This window comes from Ambystoma mexicanum, chromosome 1p (genome assembly GCF_040938575.1).
Source record: "Ambystoma mexicanum isolate Mex_15411 chromosome 1p, UKY_AmexF1_1, whole genome shotgun sequence".
In the NCBI taxonomy this organism is placed as follows: Eukaryota; Metazoa; Chordata; class Amphibia; order Caudata; family Ambystomatidae; genus Ambystoma; species Ambystoma mexicanum.
The window spans coordinates 557,267,068-557,289,277 of NC_090921.1; the positions used below are offsets into that span (position 1 = coordinate 557,267,068).

Consider the following 22,210-nt stretch of genomic DNA (forward strand, 5'->3'; position numbering starts at 1 on the left):
CGGAGCAGTGTTGGATATACATGTGTGCGTTAGGGATAATTTCCTGCACTGGTAACGAGTGGATGTTTCTTCCGACTGTAGATGTGTGTTCTTTTTTCGGGATACTGAGGGCAGCTCTAACTGCATTGTTCTGTACTATCTGGAGCTTGTTAAAGGAATGGTTCGGGTATGCCACGTCTGGGCATACCCGTCCCAATCAGGGTGACAAAGCAAAAACAAAGTAGTGATGGCTGAGGATTTATAACCTTGATGATTTATAACTGTACTTGGACACTTAGAGCCACGACTAATAGTAAACAGTACATAATATACTGTGCACAGTGTCTCTGTAGATTAAGGTACAGAGGCATGGGCAGGTGATCAGCAAATACAAGCCTCGTTGAGCATAGATCACACATACACTCTAAAAAGTGTGGCTGCACCACTGGTCAAACCTTCTGGAACTGAATCACAATGAAGATGATCTTTTATGGTGGCGAGTGGATACTGTACTGTCAGGTATGGCCAGAGATGCTGAACTGGCAATTGAATAACGGTTACATCGTTTAAGGTCACATATTGCGGGCTTGATGACCAGCTACAATCAATAGATTTTACATGGTCTCGACTTGAGCCGATTTACTCAATTATTTCAAGGCTGCATACATTCTGTTGATGTTTTACCTTCCTTATACGACTAATAGTAAATGTTCTCATATTAATTATTAAATACTATCAGGTATGCTAGAGAAGTACCATTTGCTATAAATGAACACCACATCGATTGAGATCACAAATTATGTATTGCCTTGAATAGTGTGCAGAGAACTTTTCTCATAATCTGAGTACAAGTTATTCGATATCAATGGATTTCACAAATGACTGAGTTATAATCTTTATTTCACGATTATTAGACATATATGTTTTTCCGAAATAATGTCAATAACGATATTGCCATGTGATTTTTAATATATTCACTAACACACTAACAAATATTCTATTCACAAATGCTTTAACTTCTGCATTAAGTTGTGTCCATACGTACAACTAACATATCCAAATGAGCGCTACATAAGAATTTGTTTTCATCTGTATTTGGTTGAGCAATATCTACTTAAAAGAAATACAGTATTAAAAAAAAAAAATAATCGACACTATTTTCATTATGAAAAGCTGTTCTCAGACAAAAAAAAAGAAAGGATAACAATTACAGCTCGTCACATCTCTCATGGTGCGATAACATCATGTATTTATATTATGTTGTCTTGACAATATGGTGGAATACCGAAAGGGACTGCCTGTTGCTGTCAGGGTGTCCTGGTTACCTTTTAAGGGACCATTGGTAAATCTACTAATTGGCCCAGGCTTATATACCTCAAATCCTAATCCCGAAGGGTCTCCAAGTCTAAAACATTATTTTTAGAGTCTCTACACAGTATGTGGTACATTTGTTGATCCATGATTGGGATTCATTTAAAACTAAAAATGTCATTAAACCAACAGGGTTATGTCCCGTTATTCCAACATTTTCAAAAGTCTATATGTTTTCAGGGACATTTCACATTTAGTTATTACAAAGTCCCTTTCAATTATTTTCTTGCAGATAAACCTTGCTCTAGCTGAATCAGGAAGGACACAATGGCCATATTATATATATTAGGACTGCCACATGACTGATTAAGAAAGCAGATGCAGCCTTACCCCGAGCCCCCCACCCATCCCCATCTCCTGCACTTCTCTTCACTGCACTTGCACGTCCAAATGCCTCAAGTAGTAGGACCACAACTGTTTATTTACTGTTTTTGCCATTGTTATTCTTTCCCCTGTTCCCTTCCCATTTAGCCTTGTGGCGCTTTGAACCACAATTCTGTTGTACAGGAGCCTAAAATAAATGCTCAATAAAATAAAAAAATACATGTTCCTACTTATTGGGCACTGGACAGGAAAGTTCTTCATATCTATCTTTCACATGTACAGCCTAGTCAGAATGAGTTTTTCTTAAGTCGTTAAAATGGAGTAAAAAGAAGTACAATTTTATTATCTTATATCTGGTATATTAATTATTTACATAAATAGATGTTATTACCTACATATGTTTCAATTTATTCTATACTTGTCCTAACAAAGGCGCTTAAATGACCATCAGTGCCGAATTATTATGATTATTTTTTTTACATATTTTTAATAGTTTCTCGATATACAATACAGGAGAAAAAAAAGAATCAATCAACTCGCCCTCCTCCTCAGCCCCTCGCCAGAAGTGTAGTCCATCATTTAAGTATCACAGGTTCCTTTAGATTCCCAATATGTCCAGTATCCTGATCTTGTGTGGGCACCATGTCGCTTTGCAGATGACTCAATACCGACCCCCAGTCCTGTTTGAATCCCTCTTGATCTCCCTGAATCCTATGTGTTACCCACTACAATGATACAAAATTCCAAACTTTCTGTAGTCAGTCCTGGAGCGTGGGTGGTGCCTGCTGTTTCCACCGTTGCGCCATCACCAACCATGCATGCTGCCATTAATATGATCATGAATCCCAGTTTCTGTACTTTTGTGTTTTCAACGCCAGTTCCCACACATCTAGAGCTTGTCCCCGAACTGCTCTACTCCCTGGTACATCCCTTGCATTTGGGTTTTCACCCCTCCCAGAATGGTTGTAGCACTAGACATTTCCTCCAAATATGTGTCCAGTCCCGCACTGCCTTACATCCATTCCAACATTGAACAGATGCCTGGGGGAACATTGCATAGATCCTCTCAGGCATCTAATGCCATTGTAAGAGGATTTTGATCCACATTTCCCTCAACTGGATGGAGAGAGTTAGTTTTGGGATGGTTCCCCACAAGTACTGCCACTGCTTCCTTGAAATGACCTCCCCTCGAGTTTTATCCTCCTCTCCCACATTTCTTTATGCAGTTCAATTGGATGAGCTCTTCCTGATCCTTCAAAAATCTATAGAGATTGGATACTAAACTCTTTGACCCAGTGTGGGTTGTTATATATTTTTCAAACGTCAGCTGTCTCGTAGCTGCCTCCTTAATAGCTGCAGTAGTCAACCAGTGTTTCGGTTGGTTATATTTGAACCGTCGGTCCCCGTCAAACCAATCTCCTGTACACAGTCCTCAAAATTTCTAAGGGTCTGTCCCTGGTACATACCCCGTATCTTTTGACAGCCTACTCTTTTCCCATTTCTTGAATGGCCACTTTTCCATCCCTGGCCAAAATTCCGGGTTCCCGAACACTGGATAAAATGGGGATGGTTTCACTGCGAGCATCCCTCGTTCAATCTCTGTATCCCATATTTCCACCCTACCCCAATTATCTCACTAATTTTAACATTAGGATGTCTGTTTTGTTTATTTAGTTATTTAGCTACATGAGCCCTGGGAGGGGTGATGCTGCTACCGCCCATTAAAGCCAATTTAAGCTTACGTTGTCCAGACATCAACATACGATGACAGCCAAAGCTGAACAGATACATTATTCCGAACTATCTTGGTGAGGAAATGTACTCGTCATATCATCAAGACCTGATCATACATGATCAATAAATGAAATGGATCTTTTTTCTAACTTGAGTTTTTAAATAATTTGTGTTTTTATCAACTATCATCCGTTTTTCTTTTCAAGCTGGTTTCATGCTTTATAGTAACAGAAAAAGTTAAACAGTCCATTAGAGACAGAAGTAGCATGTCCACAAGCATAAACTCACCGGCACAAACCTTATCACCCTTTTCCACCACAACCGCCCCTAAGAGGAGCTCTTATAGATGCCAGATCCATCCACGCTCATGCCCTCGCTATAAATGACCTCATCACCTCTCAAGACCTGGACCTACTAGCTATTTCAGAAACCTGGTTACACCCTGCCTCTTGTCCAGCATTCTCCTTCGCTATGCCGGACGGCTTCGCCATCCTTAGATGTGACAGCCCGGATTCTAGAGGTGGAGGCGTTGAAATTATCTTTAAAGATACTCTCCCTATAAGAACCTCCAAATCTCCACTGAAGATAATTGTGAGATTCTCTTGGTTAAACTATCCACCACCCCCACTGACACCCTAACGATCCATGTGATCTATTGCCCACCTGGCCCCTCCACCTCCTTTGAAGAGGTCATCCTCCACACTGTGGGAGAACACTAAGCCCACTACCAGAATGATCTTGATGGGGGAACTAAACTTCAATGACCCCGTAAATCACAAAGGCACTTCGGTAGCTAATGCACTCTCGGCCATTGGGTTCAGGCACTGTGTAACGTCCCCGACCCACAACAAAGGCCGGACCCTGGATTGGGTAGCTGAACTCAACAGCCAAATTACCATCACCTCCAACACACCATGCCCCTGGTCAGATCATCCTATCTTCATCTTTACATTCTCACCTACCAAGCAGCATAAAACCTTCATACCCGCTTTCCCACCCTCGTGGTCCGTAGTTCACGGAAGATGACCAACAACTCCATCTCCCCTCTTCTTACACAACTCCAACCAGAGCACCTCCACTCGGAAGAGTCAAGTGTCCTTGCAGATATATACATGCACACATTGGCTAAGGCAATGAACACTGTAGCCCCACTAGCTCCCCGAAAGGCCAAATCAGCAGGTCATATCAATTCCTGGTTCACTCCTGACCTCTAAGCTCTGTGGACAAAAAAGCATCTGGTAGAAGCCACTTGGAAAAAGTCTTCTTTGGACGCCCTCAACACTCAAGACCTCCAGACAATATAAGCAAGCTATCATTGATGCTAAAGCTTCTGCCTACAATTCCAGAATCAATCTGGCTAACTCCAAAGACTTTCATAACACTTAAGGAGGCTGGAAACCCCGTTCTCCCCCCCACCCCAGCCTCTGTCACTAAGGATGAGATATGGTGCACAAACACAAAACGTGATGCGGCTTAAAATAACCTCCTTACAGCAGAAAATCGTGCAGAAACAAGTTTTTATCAGAACTCCATCTAGTCCTCTCCCCCCACCACCTTCTACCTCTAAAAATGATGCTCCTACCTTCCACTTTAGAGAGCTCTTTGAAGCTGAAACTACTAACATACGTAAAAGTCTAAAGCCGTCAAGATGCAAAGGTGATATTTGCCTTGCAACTATCAAAAATGGCGCTGAAGCCCTTGTCCCTTTTATCACCAGGTTCATTAATGCCTCCCTCAACTCGAGTGTTGTACCGCCCTAGCCTTAAAGAATCTTGGGTGCTCCAGCTACAAAACAAAAAAAACTACAATGGGCCCACCAGTTCCCAACAACTACCGTCCAATAACAGTTGCATTTTTACTAAAATCCTCGAAAGGGCTGCCTACAACCAAACTTAGCACTTCCTGGAAAATCATTCTAGGAATGTGCTAAAAGGGCTTCGGGCCAGGGCACAGCACAGAATCTTCCCTGCTCGATCTGAAAAATCAGCTTGATGACTTCAGGGATGAGGGGAAAGCCAGCCCTCCTCTCGGATCCATCGGCTGCCTTTGACCTGGTGGACTGTCAAATATTGTGTCACCACCTCTCTGAATCTGCCAACTGTTCCCGGGAAGCCACAGCCTGGGTTACTTCATTTATTGAAGGCAGATCCATGCGAGTCTTCTCAGAAACATCTAGCGCCCGCATCTACCATTGCATGTGGGGTCCCACAAGGGTCCTGTGTCACCCCCCCACCCTGTATAATATATTCACTAAACCCCTCTTTGACCTCCTGTACTCCTTTGGCATATCGTACACTAACTATGCCGATGACGCCAAATCCCCCTCCCACTGACACGCACCTATGACTCTCACCCTAAACAAAACATAACCGACAATTAGGGTTGCATGGCAGCAATTTGTAATTTGATTAACGGCATAAGTGATTTGCCAATAGGAACGACGGTTGATGATTCATTGACCATTTTGTTTTAGGTGGGAATGGCTTGACTTACATTGAAAGGATCAGATACAGAGGTGGCAACAGAAACCTTATAGGAGCTTTGTCCTTATACACGGGCACACCAGGGTCATTTGGAGACCATGCCCCGAGCAAACCCTTCACCTACTCTTCCCTGCCCTGTCTGTGGCCATAAGACCTGGCTCCAAGTTGCTGGTGTCCCATCTTGCTTCCCAGGCCAGAGAGCCTGTGCTTTTGACCAACAGCCAATTTGAGGTGCCCTCTTGTGTCCTCATTTGGCCACGCTAAGCAGCCTCTGTGCCTGTCCCGCATGATTTTGTCAAAGAAAGCTAGAGCTCACTTATCCTTTGTAGCACAGCTATAATAAAGCTTTTTTTTATCGTTTCTCTTAACCATGGTAGAAAAAGACTGTTGCCAGCAGAAACCAACAGCATGGATTCGGCACTTTAAGCAGGTAACCACTCCATGAAGAGAGCACACTGACATTCATTTGTCTTACTGAGCAGTGCTATGCAAATGTTTTAAGAGTTAGAAAACTTCTCAAACATAAGGACTTGACAGGCCAGGCAGCAAAAGGCCTGAAATGAGGTGCACATATTACTGAAGTAAATGACAGGGAATATTCAAGTGCATGTCAATCTATAAACGATCCCGTGATGGGCAACAACGCTTACAGATTGCAACAGAATATGTAAGGAATGTAATCGGGAGATGTGGAGGAGAGTGGAACAATTCCCCCTCTGCTATGTTAGAATAAGAAAAATGCATAACTCAAGAAAGTCCAGAATTAGGGTGGGATCAAAACATGTATTTTGATGGCTATCATTTCTGTGATTCAGAAATACAAGTGAGATTCTTAAGGAATACCAAGTAATATGGATCCTCAGTTTAATTTAGGTTTTCAAGAAAAATGTTGGTAACATATTAAAGGCAAGCTCCTTTCACATTCTCTCTGCAACATTTCAAAAGCTATATTTTGTTAAACAAAATCCATTCACTTACATTTGCAGAATTTCCCAGATGTGAAATCCTCCTTTTCTGACCTGGCAGTAAATTGCTTGAAGAGTCTGTCGGATCTTCAAAGTTTTCCTCTCTATGGAGCTGAAGAAGAAAGAAGTGCATTTGTAAACAGAGAATTGATTTTTCCCACATAGTGTTTATTTGGGAGGTGAAGCAGTTTAACTGCTTCCAGTGCACAAACCTCAAATATTGCTCGTCAAACTGACAGAGGCAGTCCGTTCCACAGAGGCTATCTTTGTGGAAACTCTGAACCAAGCTATAGAGTAGGGTTTAGGGCTGAAGGGATTGGCTGGCCTGGAAACTTATTTTAGTTTGGTTATTTGATAAAGCAAAAGCCTGCCCAAACACTTGTGTATAGGCGTGTTAAAAATACCATATCATATCATACAGAGCTCTGTACAGCATCCTAGTGAAAATATCATTTAGTTATGGAAAGGCAATATTGAACAGGTAGAAGATAAAAAAAAAGAGTAACATAACAGCACATCCACTGCACCTTAGAACAACTCTATGAGTTAGGGTAAAGAAAGGATTTTAGATTTGTCCAGATAGATTAGTCCATAAGATCAGGACTGATGCAAGCTGCAATGAAAGCAAAAAGGAATTCCAAAAGGTGTTGGGGAAGGTTTAAAAAAGCGCAAGCTTCTTTTTGGTCTAGGCCTATCCAGATGATTCAAAGATTTGCTCATTGTTACACATGCTCTGCTAAAAAACTCAGGTTCATGGCCAGAAGATTAGGCTGCTGTACAATATGGTTGGACAGTAGTTGAAATGGATTCCTAGCTTCAAATGAAAGCCGGTGCAGTCAGGAAAGGATTTTGGTTATCTTCAGACACATTGTGAAACTCCCAACATGATTGTCTTTCCACCAACAATATGGGATAGTACCAGTTTCGCACAGTATATTGCAACTCTAAATGCACAAGAGTGATTGGGCACAGTGGTTGCCTGGTTTTCTTTACCACATGAGATAGTTCTGTAGCACACAGGCAAGGGGAATGACAGTTGGCGATATTGCAACTTTACCTAGAATGGATAGCCAAGACTTATACAACTATCACAGTCAGCACAACAAAGTGGCATTTTTTTTTAATTTTTATTATTTGTATATGGTTTATTGTAAACCTTTACAAAAAGGAACAATTCATCAATATATAAAAACAATGTTAAGAAATCTTAAAACTCCATACAAAAATACAAATATTAAAATCTCATGATAATGCAACTGTTAAATAAAATGACCTTAAAAGTTTCGACTCATCCTATGACCAAAGACTGCAAATCTCATTAACTTTTCTAAAACGTTAGCACCTGCCCAAAAACCTTAAGCTGTTTCATTTGGTATCGCTGTTTCTCATGTTTTTACAAATGCAGCTATTGCCAGCCCTTCAGAGGTGGTAGTTGGGTTCAACATTCTTTTCCACATTTCATTAAAGTCCCAATTATTAACTTTGCCTACGATTCTGTTAAAATATGTTCTTCGTTCAAACTGTAGGGCCGGACAATCCATGAACAAGTGTCCGAAGTTCTCAACAACCTTATTACAATGTCTACAAGAAGAGTTCGGGGAATCAGTAAGACCCCACCTTATCAAACTCTCTTTTGTATGGAATAAATTCCAGCGAAGATGGAGTATCATGGACTGAAAATATTTTCAGAAGGAGTATCAAATACGTGGCCACCGTTCCTCTCCTCTTATGTTCATGAGACAAGTGTCGAAGAGAACCATAACTGTGGAATGTGTCCACAGTCTTGGTCCAGTCTTGGTCGTACAAGGCCACTTTGACCTTCCTCAGCGTGGACATCAAACACTGTACCTCGAAACCCAGTTCATGAAGTAGAAATTCGCTGGGGAGTTTCAACTTCCCTAAGAAACCTCCCGACCAAGATCCCTTCAGTCCATCCAGTGCAGTTTGGGCTTCTGAATACCATGCTCAAGGCAGATATTATAAGAGAAGTTAGGCGTCTTCTGTCTTCAAGGTCTAAGAACGCGTGGCGTAGCCCAGATCTACCATCCTAGAACTAAGCTCATACTCCCCCCGTACGTTGGCGATCGTTTTCTTCCAGCAACTTCGCCAATGGGGTAGGGGAATCTGTCCTCAATGCCTCGTTCATGATGTGTAGATCTCTCAACTGTGGATGCAGATTGAGCAGAAGGTGAGACAGCAGCCAGTGGGTCAAAGGCTATAGATTCGGAAAAATATATGATACTGAGATAATTCCCATGAGAATGGTCCGCCTCACCCAGGTTCTTTTGTCTTTCCAAGGGCCTCATTTCCCTACTGGATACCGAAAAATTGGTGATCAGGTTACTCCCCACAGGGGAATCGTTTCCCTCTTTCAAGTTGTGAAATATGTGAGACAAGGGGCTCAATGGTTTTCTTATTCAAGCGTCTTTGTCCTGGGCAGCAGGGATGATCACTGACACAGGATCAGAGTGCCCTAGGTTTGTTAAGAGTTCTGCAACAAGGTCCTCCCCCTGCTAGGAAACAGTTAGCGCTTTTCAGCTTTCTTATCAGAGGGAGTTGGACCTTATCAGAGCTTATCACTCTGGTTGGTTTGTCGCAGGCATCTACCTTTTTCCTGTTTCCCTTGGCATCAGCCTGGCTTCTCAAACCAACACGCCCCATCTTGGCCCTAAGGAGGGAGGGGAGATATACTTACAGCACTTTGGTTCAGTTCTGGTTACGCAGTGGTGAATTTTCAATCCTCCGATCTCCGAAGAATATTGCATCTTGTCTTTCGAAATTCGAAAGGGGACATCGACATGGGTGTGCTTGTAACACTATCTAACATGTCGTGTAGTGTACCCAAAATCCCTCACGCGTAGAGGTCCCTCTGGTTGTGTTTTTTCTGACATGAAGGAGCCTTATGACTATCGTAAACAAGTACAGATAGAGAGAAAGTAGTAAGATGTCTATGTTCCTTCTACTCCGAGCAGGGAGGAAGGGTGGGTGCATGTGAATCTAAGCAGATACAATCAGCAGTACGGTAAGTAATGCATGTCTTCGGATGCTTGTGAATCTGCTTAGAATCACATGCTGTGCATAAACTAGCGAGCAGTACCCAGAGATGGTGGTGGGATGTGTGAAGGAACAGTAGTAAAGAGATTTCTTAGTACCACTTGTTCCACCTGAGAGTCAGACCTGGAGTGTGTATTAGGCAGTAGTGTTTTGTAAAGGTGTGTACAGAACTCCAGGTTGCTGCTTTACAAATGCAGTCTAGAGGAATATTTGCAATGAATGCTATGGAAGCCCCAGTGCCCCGAGTAGATTGCACTCTAGGCTTGAAGGACAGATCTCTCTTGGCAATAGTGTAGCAAGCACAGTGTGATGCAATTTACAATCCACTTTGAGATATCGGATTTAGAGAGAGGATCACCTTCTCTGCCAGCTGCCACTAAACCGAAAAACTGGTTCTTTTTCTTACTGGTTTTGTCTTTTCCAGATAATATATAATCAAGTGTGTGGAGTCTTCTTTCTGCAAAGTTAGTGGAGTTCTGAAAGAAGGTTGGTCGTCCGATTGATTGGTTCACATGGAACTTTAAAATGAGTTTAGGCACAAACCGTGGTTGAGTGCACACCTCATCTTTGTGAATTGGGACAAATGAATCTTGAACTGAAAGGGCCTGTAGTTCACCAACTCTTATTGAAGTGACTGCCACCAGGAAGGCACTCTTGTAAGGGAGTGCTTTAAGACTAGCCTTATGCATAGGTTCAAAGGGAGATCCATCAGTATAGTTAATACCACATTCAGTTCCCATCCGGGAGCTGGGTTTGAAATAGGGGGATGAAGTCTTTTAATCCCTTCCATAAAAGACTTGATTACTGGGATTTTCCACAACAACACCTTCTGCTGGGGCGTAGTATAAGCTGAAAGTGCATCTAAGTGGACCTTGAGGGAATTAGAAACCAGGCCTGAGTGAAGTAGGTGAGTCAGGTATAGGACAATGTGCGTCTGTGAGCAGTCTAGGGGTTTGATGCTCTTGGAATTGCACCAGATCACGAAGCGCTTCCATTTATTGGAATAGCAATGTCTGGTGTCAGGCTTTCTTGCTTCTCCAAGTATGTCCATGCATCTTTGAGGAAGTTGGAGGTGCCCGAACTCTACGACTACAAGAGCCAGGCTGCTAAATTGAGAGTTTGCAGGCATGGATGGAGTGTTTCTCCCCCCGACTTGTGATAGCATGTTGCATGAGCAAGGTAGTTTCCTCACAGGGGAAACTAACATTGCCATGAGATGAGAACCAGGGTTGGCGGGCCCACACAGTGGCCACCAGAATCATTGTGACTGGTTCCTGGTGCATCTTGTGCACTATCTTGTTTAGCAGGGGAGTCCAGGGAAAAGCGTAAACAAATTACCCTGACCATGTTATCCAGAGACTGTTCCCCTTGGAGCAGTTCTGGGGGTACCTGGAGGCGTAATCTGGGCAATGTGCATTCTCCAAAGTTGCAAACAAGTTGATCTCTGGGAAGCCCCATTCTGCGAAGATGTTGGAGACAATGTCTTCGTGTAATCGCCATTCATACTCTGTGTGTAGTGGGAAGTGTCTGCTGAGCACGTCTGCCAGAAGATTGCGTTACCCTGGAATGTGTTGAGACAAAAGGAACATCTTGTGTTTGAGAGCCCACTTCCATATGTTCCGAGACAGTTTGGATACCTCTGGAGAGTGCGTGCCCCTGTTTGTTCAGGTAATACATGGCTGTGGGGCTGTCCGTGAGGACTAGTACTGTCTTCCCCTGTAATTGTTTCTTAAAAGTCTTTAAGCTTTGAACACTGCTAACAACTCCAACAGGTTTATGAGGTTGGATGCTAGTGCTAGGGACCAAACGTTGTGCGCCGTGTGATGAAGATGAGCCCCACCCCTCCCCGTGAGAGATGCATCCATGGTGAGAGTGGCTTCTACTTCGGAGGTGGTGAAGGTTTTCCCCTGTAAGAGGTTTTTCCCTCGACCACCACTGCAGAGCGACTGAATGCTGCCGAGACAACCACTAGATCGTCCTATTGTCCGCTGGCCTGACACCATTGGCTGTTGAGCCACTCTTGCATGGGACGCATGCGCAAACGTGCATGTGGGAATAAGTTAATGCAGGAGGCTATCATCCCCAACAGTCGCATGGCTTTGCGTACAGTCACCTCACGATTGGCTACATAGTGAGGGATCTGGAACAGCAGGTTTTGAACCCTCTCGTTGGAGGGGAAGACTAGTCCGTCTTCGTTCCGTATTAGAGCCCGCAGAAATTGTTTGACTTGGCTGAGGTCTAGGCTGGACTTTTTCTCGTTGATTGAGAATCCCAGACTGAACAGAAGATCTACTATCTTCTGAGTTTTTGCTAGGCATGTTCCGTACAAATCGCCTGTTAGCCAGTCGTCAAGGTAAGGATAGACTGGAATGGACTGCCTGCGCAGGTGAGCCGATACTACCGCCAGCACCTTTCTAAATTACCTTGGGGCTGAGGCAATGCCGAAGGGAATAACCAGATTACTCGCCGTAGTGACCACCTTACTCCTAGTCCATAGTCCCAATTCCTCCATACTTATGGGACATCTCTCCGTCCTGTGGGACGGACCGGAGCACTTTGTAAAAAGCATCCAAATTTTCTTTTTCAAATATGTGTCCTTCCTCTCTTTCTGCACGGGGCCCGGCACACGGCCGTAACCCCACCCACCTTGGCTCCGCCCAGCGCATCACCCATAAGTCTGGCCAGCCACCAGGGGCTATGCGTAGAAGGGAGCAGTTCACCGAGTTCTTCAGCTTCCAAATTGCTCAATGGACTAGAGGCAGAGGCGGGAAGGCATAAGCTCTCATGTTGTGCCATGGAATCTCGAGAGCATCCCCCAGAGAGGAGGCTCCCAGACCCCCTCTGGAAGAATACCGAGGAAGCTTCCTGTTCACCGCCGTAGCGAAGAGATCCACCTCCGGTGTGCCCTAACGCAAGAAGATCCATGAGAGGACCTCCGCCTTCAACGCCCACTCGTAGCTGACCACTGTCCGCCGGCTGAGGGCATCCGCTGTGACATTCAGCTGGCCCGGGATGTGCACTGCAAGCAGCCAGACACCATGAAGCACGGCCCACTCCCAAATCTGGATGGACAGGTCCAGATGGAGGGGGGGGGCAGAGGGGGGGAAGGAAGACTTCGCTCCCCCTTGCTTGTTGATGTAATACATCGACACCACATTGTCCGTGCATATGCGGACCACCTTGTTGGCAATGACCGGTCTGAACGCCCTGTGCGCTAGAAAGATCGCCAGAAGCTCCAAATGACTTATGTGCAGGAGCTTGTCCTGAGGCGACCAGAGGTCCGAGACTTGTAGAAGATCTAACGTCGCACCCCACCCCAGGAGGGAGGAGTCCGTCGTGATAGTCACCATAGGAGCTGGGTCTTGAAACCCTGCACCCACCGACAGGTTGCTGAGAGATGACCACCATTGCAGGTCCACTCTCATGGAATCCGGAATCATTATCAGCTTGGAATCGGGGTCCACAGCCTGACGCCAGGAACTCCGAAGAGCCATCTGGGTCGTCTCATCTTGAGACGAGCAAGAGGAAGAGCCAGCACACACGAGGCCATGAGGCCCAGAAGCCTCTAGAACCACCAGGCCGACATGCTCTCCGACTGCGGAAACATCTGACACGTGGCTAACAGATCCGCCATTCTGTCCCCTGTCAGGTACACTCTGCAGTCAATCGTGTTCCAGGGAAAACCCAGGAAAATCAGTTCCTGCGAGACAGTCATGGAGGATTTCCGCCAGTTCACCGACAGCCTAAGATGGAACAGGAGCTGAAGGAGAGACTGGAGATTGCCAGCTGCCGTCAGCGGACAAGGACTGCGTAAGAGCCAGTCGTCCAAATATGGATACACATGGATACCCTGGAGATGAAGATGGGCCGCAATCACTGACATCTTTGTGAAGACACGCAGCGCAGAGCTGAGGCCAAAACGAAGCACTCGAAACTGGAAGTGCTCCTCTCACAAAGAGAAGCGGAGATATCTCCTGTGCGGGTTCCAAATCAGGACATGCATGTACGCATCCTGAAGATCCACCACACTGTGCCAATCGCCCATCTGCAAGGAGGAGCGTATCTGGTTGGGCGTGATAATCTTGAATTTCTCTTGGGGTAGGAAAAGATAGAACTGGAAAAGGTCTAGGATGGTGTGCAGGCCAGCCTGGTTGGGTTTGGGCACCGTAAACAGCCGGGAGTAGAAGCCCTTCCCTCGCTCCCCATGGGGAACGGGTTCCACAGCTCTGAGGTCCAGAAGTTTCTGAACCTCGGCTTTGGGGGAGGGCGAACCCGACAGCTGAAAAGGAGGGTTGAGGGGTGGGTTAGGGGGTAGAGGTAAGCGGAAGCCCACCCGAGCGACTGACAAGACCCATCTGTCTTCTGTGATGGCCTGCCACGCCTCCCAATGAGACGCAATGCGTCCTCCCACCGGGGTCTCGTGGGAGCACGGAAAACCCTCTTTTAGTAGGTTTATCAGTGGCGCTGCCACCTTAACCTGAGGAGAAGGCTAAGGAGCGGGAGAAAAACCGCATCCGTTGTTGCCTACGGCGATTGTTCCCCGCAGGGGTATCCACTCTGCGAGATTTTCGGTCGAGGAAGCCCCTAAAGCCAGAGGAAGGTCGACTTTGCGACAACGGTCTCTGGGTTTTGAAAGGAGTCTTAACCAGGACCGACAAGGACATAGCTGTCTGAGCGCTATCCTTCATCTTGGTGAGCTCTACATCTGTTGTAGAATGAAAGAGCTCCTTCCCATCCAACGGAAGGTCCAACACCTTGTCCTGCACTTCTTTTGAGAATTTAGTTGCATGCAACCACGCCTGCCGTGAGTTACCAACCTCCAGCATAAGGCCCCGAGCCGAGGTGTCTACGTGATAAGCCGCAGCCTCCAGGAGATCCTGGGCCAAGACCCTGGCGTCGGATAGGCCGCCTTTAAAGTCTTCCAGCTTCTCAACCGGGATAAACTCCTCAAAATTCAACAGACCTTTCCACATCCGCATATTAGCTCCCGCTAATACCAATTCGGTGTTGGCTTGCCTGAGCTGCAAGGCCGAGTTGGCAAAGATTTTCCTCCCAAGGGAGTCAAAGAGCTTGTCCTTTCCCAGAACCTGAGTAGCCGCCGTGGAAGAGGATGCTGCAGGCCGGGATTGCAAAGTGGCCGCGGCCACCACTGTGAAGGAGAGGGGCGGACAAGACGACAGGGCCACCTCTTCCGAAGAATGCAGCCTGTCTCTCGTGTCAATCTTCTTATTGACAAAAAGTCCAGAGTGTGGCTTTTTCCAGACCCGCAGACCTCGGCCAGAACGTCCTTCTGCAACAACAGGCTGGTACGCTCCGAAGGAGACAGGGTGAAAGCCCCAGAAAGCACATCCTCCTGTGGAGCGGGTGCCTCGGGCACCAGAATATCTAAGAAGCACATCATGTCCAGTACCCGGTCATGAAAAGCTCTAATAGAGCAGGGCAGGGTCCTCGTTGTCCTGATCGCCCTGCGCCTCATCCGACAGGTCAGGATCCTGCTGAACCGGGTCGGGCGCTGCACAATGGGGGCAAATGAGGAAGAGTCGGGGGAGGCACCGCAGGCAAGGGAGGCGCCAGCGGAACCAGCGGAACCACCAGAGGAACGGGTGGAGCCGGAGGCACGGGTGGACATATCTCCCTAAAAAGCCCTTTGAAATATTCCCTCATGGGGTCGGTATGCATTAAAGTTTGAAAAGTACCGAAAAAGGCCTCCTCCGGAAACTGCTTCAGAACCTGTGGAGGCCTCTCATGAGGTGGACAAATCCAGGGACGTAACAGGGAAGGGTGCCACACCGGCCCCTCCACCGACATATCCACAAAGGAGCCGCCCCCGCGGGCAACGAAACATTGTGCGGAAGAGGCATCCGGGCGTTCCAATCATAAACCGGCCGGTAAGGAAGCGCACATGGGACCTTAGGTTCACCCAAGAGACCGAGCCCTACACCAGAAGCCGATGGCGTAGTTGTAGGGGTAGCACCTAACATGGCTGCCGTGGTTGTGGCGGGAACGAGCACCATTTTGTCCTCATCTGAGGGGAACTGTGGCACGTGTGGAAGCCCCCATCGATGGATCAGGGGTCTTAATATTAGCCTTAACATAAGTAACCTTGGCCGAGCCGGTACTATGAGGCCTGGAATGTTTTTGTGACATACCAACCGCCAACTGAGCCTTCGAAGGAAGGACCTCGGCACTGTCGGTAAAAGAAGAACTTTGATTCTTTGCCCCCTCAACAGATCTGGTGTCACCACAAGAGCGGGAACGGTGCACTTTCACCGACAAAGCCATGACCGGCCTCTCAGAACTGTTGGTAGCTTTAGCCTCTGTAGGAGGGACCTCGGACCCAGGCCCGGTAACAGCCTTTTCTGCGCGGGCCTCGAACATCCGTTCGATAACTATAAGCCCAGCCAAGGCCTCGGGGCGCACCCCGGTTTTGTTTTTGAGGGAAGCCCACAGAGAGGCCGCAGAGCGAACTCCGGTACCCCACGACTCAGTAGAACTGGGTCTACAAACAGCCCCCCACAGGAGAGTACTCGGAGTGTACTCCGGTGTTCACAGGCCCCTTATGGAGACCCTCGGAGAAAACTCTGGTAGGATTATTAGGCCCAACGGGCACCTCAGGGCGAACCCCGGTAACAGAGCGATCAACGCCCCTCCCGGACCGAGAGGAACCCGGGAAGGTATCCCCCGGTCGTGGTGCTCTGAAAAGTAAAGAACTTACCGGGCGTTTTTTCTTCTCGTCGATGAACGCCTGAAAATGCAAAGGAGGAGTTCGTCGGAACACCTCCTCCCACCGCGCCAACCGACGTTGAAGTGCCCGGACAGAAAGGGAGTCACAGTAAAAACAGGAGTTCCAACGGTGATCCGGACCCAAACACTCTAAACAAAGAGGATGGGGATCCACCCTCGCGAAGCGATGGTGACACGATGAACAATCTGGAAAGTCTAATTTGAAAGACAGACTAGTAAACGAACGCTAGCGAGAGCCAGAGAGTAAAAAAGGGAAGAAAATCTTCCGAGGATGCAAGTGCGTCTGGCCCCGATCGAGCGGAGAAAAGGACTGATGGGCGAAGCGCGGGGCAGAGCCAAGGTGGGCGGGGTTACGGCCCCGTGCCAGGCCCCGCGCAGGAAAGAGAGGGACACATTTTTGAAAAAAATGTGGGTGCTTTTTACAAAGTGCTCCGGTCCCGTCCCACAGGACGGAGAGATGTCCCACAAGTATGGAGGAAAGGGGACGGAACGTAGGAGTATACAAAGGATTGACACCGCTGTTCAAAATACATATTTTTTGACTGCAAGCAGGTGGACATAACCTGGAAAGTGGGGGAAAATAAAGAAAAAAAGAAAGGCATCCTGCAGCGGTAGTTCGGACCCATGATTGGGAGAGGGAACTGACGCTGCAAGGAGAGTGCCGTCGCAGGGAGAGTGCTGCAGAAAAGGAAATAAAGTTAAGTGTTCGCTGACTGTAGTGTTGAAGGCTAAAGGGGTGACTGGTAGAGGAAAGGCAGGCTGTCGACATTTTTGGCAATTCGAACATTTTCACTTTGTGCTTTTCCACCACGTTCTTTTTCACCTCTGGCAATATCACGAGATATAGCATGCCTTTCGGGCTTAACGATTGGCTGCGATGCCTCATGAAAACTAAAAATGGGTCACGGATGAGGTATTCGGGAAAACAGCAAAGGGGCTAAATAACTCAGTTACTAACAGGAATGCCACATTAATGCAGACTTAAATATACAAAAGATTTCAAGCAGGTATTACATTAGATCTATTATCGAGGGGTATTTTAATTGCAATTAGGTGTTGCAAGAAGTTGCACAACTTACCAAAAAGATATGAAGGAGCTGCTCTTAAGTACACTACGATATGAAATGTTTGTGAGGAATCAATATTCACATTTCTCCAACAAATGGATGAAACGCCATTGACTATTTGGTCTAAGAAGACACTTTGAATTGCTGTTGCTTGTCCACCGACAGATGGCGAAAGGAAGATAAGCAAGGGAGATAATATCTTAAGAGCAAGGTCCAAAGACACCACTGCAAATCGCATGAATCCAGGAAAGATGGGCAAAAACAAGAGAAACTGGAGGAGGAAGAAAAAGGAGCTCACAGATTCAAAGCTTCTGAAGCTTGATTACTTGCCAAAACACCATTTATAGCTCAGGGAACCAAACATCGTCAACTTTAACTCCATATATAAGGGTACTGTACAAAATGATAACCTTTATTTTATTGGGACTTAATCTGAGACAATTAGGATGTATATAAAGGGTTACCACATTGAAGACCAGGTGAAATGTGGGTTGGTGAGAGCAGGGTTACAATCTGCCACATAAGATGATCTAAGTGTCACTCAAATACAAATACCAGGCACATTCAGATACCTTAGTTCAAAAGATGCAGACCCAAGATCAAAGAACACAGGAGAAAGGCGACAATTCCCATACAAAATACCCCTAGCATGAGGCGAACAAATGTTGCTAAGCAACTTTAGGCTTTTATCTGTTGAAGAGCCAAACTATTTCATAGTAGTACCCTGAAAAATTAGTTAGCGAAAATCCAAAGGTGTTAGGAAAGAGCCAAATTGTTCTTAATAGTCTTAAGTTACTAAAATGCAGGACAACAGTTTATGGTGATATTTCATGAAGGCGGCCAGCGATAAGCGCTTACTTTGGTGGAGGAGAATTCAATAATCTGTGGCCTACACCTGCAAGAACATTGAGCCACCATTAGCATATGAACTTAAAATCAGTGTTGCTCCTGCACAGAGTCCTTGTTGCCACTACCTGCAATGGTACAGCCTGCTATGCAGTTTATTCTTCTGTCTTACTGTTTCCTCAACTTGTCCTCTGCCATCATCCTCTAGCTTTAATGATCTGGAATGTCCAAAACATACGAATTATCTGTACCTACCCTTGTAGCACTGCTACCTCTTTCATACCCTCCCCTTTTGGGGCACCACAAAGCAATTATATTACAGTAGAAGATTTACAAATCAACAATAAATAAGAATCCTTGTGAACTTGTAGTTAACAAGAAAACACTATAGGGGATGACAAGTGCAAAGGGAATAGTCCCCTCCACTCAAGAACAAAAGAGAAATACTTAGCAAAAAAAAAAAAGACAACCTGCAGGGCAGACCGAGAACTAATCATTGAATGGGAAAATGTGGACCTTACCTAAATGCACCGAGATTCTGGCGCTGAAGTGCCTAATGTGCATGTATTTAGGCATACTGAGGAGCAAAACTAGCTGGGAAGCAATCGAGAATTGTACAAGTGGGGCAGGGTTACAATAGTAGAGCAGCAAGGATGTGCAATCAAGAAACAGGTTTTTGTCTCGAAATTAGAACATGCAGCATTACCTGATTCCTTTGTCTCCCCTTGTCTTCAGTTTTCACATCACTGGACTCATTAAAAATTCGTAGACACTCTTCCATTGGGTCAGAATCATAGTCCAAACACTTTTCAATGCCCGAGTAGTCCACATCTGAAGACGTCTCAGAGGACACAGAAGTTCTAGAGCTGGTGGGCTTCAGGTGTTTGAGGCTTTTTTTTTTTTCACCTAAGGAGGATGCGTCTTGACCAGAGTCTGAACTCAAGTCCAGCTGGGGTACGGGCTGTGACAAACTGTGCTCATCGTCATCACTCTCATCCCCAAATAAATCAACATGGCTCAAAGAACGCTGTTTGGGTGCCGGTTTCACTTTCTCACTGTCAGGCTTAATGGCTCTCTGCTTCCCTATGGCACACTGACCAGAATCATGCCTTTTGGGGTCTTTGGACTTTGAACCAGATGAATGTCTACCATTTTTTATTTCTGTTGCCTTTACCTTCGAATGCTTTTTGCCACCTCCAAGCTTGTCAGGGATGGAATCCTTGCTGACCTCAGCATTCTTTGTTTTGGAAGAACGACTGGAGGAACGAGAATCATCTTTTTTTGCCAAGACTGTTTTCTCAGATTTAGGGGTTTCATGCCCATCCAGACTGGCATCTAACTTGTTTTTTTTAACCTTCTCTTTGCAATTTTTTTCACTGTTTTTTATTTTGACTTTTTCTTCTTTTTCTGATTTTTTCTTTTCTTTTTTTCCTGTGTCTTGTTGACAGGAGCTTTTTCCTTTTTCATTTGTTTTCACTTTTTCTTTGGGCGTTCCTTTGCCCTGGCTACTCTTGCTGGATACCAGCTCCTCATGTTCCACTTTCCCATTCTTTTCCAATCCATCCACATTTTTTAACTCAGGTCTCTTAATATCCGCCATGTCGTATTGAACTGCAATCTCCCTCAACTCTCGAGAAGCACGATCTTCCTTCTCCAGCCTTGGGGTCTTTTCTAATGAGGATCCGCACTTGTTTTCAAGTGTCCGTTTGGAAGGCTGTGGCTCTGGCTCTGGCGGACTGGCTTGGCTGTCTGTACCATAGTCATCATCCGAGTCAGAAAACCTTGCCAAAGTTTCAAAACTTGTAATACTGCTACAGTGCTTTTTCAATGAAGGAGCACAGTGGTCTTCTTGGCTGGACCCCCTACTTCTTTTGGTCCTCTTCTGCACTTTGCTGGCCTTACATATCAGCCGGGCAGAATAATTTGACAAAGGGTCGTATTCCAAGTCAGTGAGAGGCTTGGACTTGTCAACAACATACTTCTTGTTCATGAGGAAATTCTTTTGAGTATGGACCACAACTGTGGGTACATATTCCATTGAGCTCTTTTTGGGCTTGATGCCATCGGAAACATCCAAAGTGTACTTGCTCTTCCCTTTAGCTGCAGTTGGTAAAGGGGTGGGGTTATAGTTCGTACTGGTATTCAGCAAACAACTGCCTGGATCATATTTTAGTGCAGAAAAGGAGTTCGATTTGCAGGTGGCTCTCTTGTGCTTGTCTCTAGAAGCTTGCAATGATGCTTCTGACACGCTGTAGTCTTTCTTTGTCTCAAGTAGCTCTGCATACCTCTTCTGCTCTCTCTCCACCTCACTTTTGACTGCCTCAATGGCTTGGTTAACCCGTTCCAGTTCCAGGATGTCAAGTTGAGAATCTGAAGCATCTTGCACAGAGCCATCTTCCGCTCTGGAGGAAAGCTTTGGGATTTCAGGACTGTATGGATCATAACCAAGTTCTGGAAAGAGTAGATAAGATACATTTTGTTAATTATGACGTAGAAAGCTTAGATACATTGTGCGATTTTAATTCATATAACATGAGATATTCATAGGAATTTATAACGTGCACTTATACGGACAAATTATAAATTCCTTAAGTAACCTTTCAAGAATAATTCAAGACACAACATAGTTAAATGTACTCACCCTAGTGACCCAAGTAATACTACATTCATAGCTAGCCCTCTTACCTTTACACTTATGGGCTATAGTCAATGCAAACGGATTGGACCGGAGCATGAAGTGAAGCAGACCTATGAAACCAATGCTGTGCAGCAGCCTCCTGTACAGAACTCTCTAGCACATGCTCAAACTGTCGGTCCTTTTATAAGCCTTTACAACTCATATTGGACTTTGAGTGGGTTTCGAGGGTGGGTAGCGACTACAGTGAGAAACTCACTTACTACAATGTCCTACTTCCATTACTACATACTATTGAGAAATTACTAAGCACCCTATATAAAAGGAAGGATTGCTTGAAAAACCTGTACCATGAACTGTGCATCCTGTTAACCAAAAATATTCCTGAGGCATGACTAAACTGGGTCGCGGCTTTTGGACTTAATCCTAGCCCAGCGGATGTGGGCCTGAGGGGAAGCCCATGTAATTGCCTCATTAATATCTGCTAAAGGAGCATGCGTTACGGGTGGTGGTAAGGGAAAGCAGAAAGGTATGATTTTTTTTTTTACCAATGCAGCCCTTGCGAGTTAAAACTTACACTGCTGCCTACATCAAAATTATACAGGGCGCACTTAACTTGTGAATTCAGGTTGGGATAGAACGCTTGTGAACGCCTCCCTTGAATTCTATGAAAAGTAGACACTTCCGTTTGTAAGAAGGAATTAGTGTGCACAGATAACCATCCTGTCCTTGTGGAAAATCACTTAAGGGTTCCACTGTCTTCCACAGGATTAGCTGCAAATTGCTAAAGCCACTGGCTCAAATATTTTATCCATCAAAGAAAGTATAACTATGTTATCGTCCAAGACTCCAATGGATGCCCACATTTATTAAGTTTCAGGAGCTCTCTAGTGCCACTCTGACGGTATTCAACAGTGATTGGTGAAATGTGGTAGGGTCAGACTGCCAAATAAGATTGCAATCCATAAAACAAAGTATAATAAAAAACAGAAAATGATTTAAAAGCTA

General features: G+C 45.5%; 1 protein-coding gene across 1 annotated transcript in view; it reads right to left on the minus strand.

Moving 5' to 3' along the window:
- REXO1 (RNA exonuclease 1 homolog) overlaps window positions 1-22,210 on the minus strand; it is a 1,041,135-nt gene that overhangs the window by 808,456 nt on the left and 210,469 nt on the right. The window contains exons 2-3 of the mRNA XM_069649491.1: window positions 19,274-21,018; window positions 6,870-6,968 (exon numbers count right to left, since the gene is read on the minus strand). Coding sequence (XP_069505592.1) covers window positions 6,870-6,968; window positions 19,274-21,018 — 1,844 coding nt within the window. The remainder of the gene's footprint in view (window positions 1-6,869; window positions 6,969-19,273; window positions 21,019-22,210) is intronic.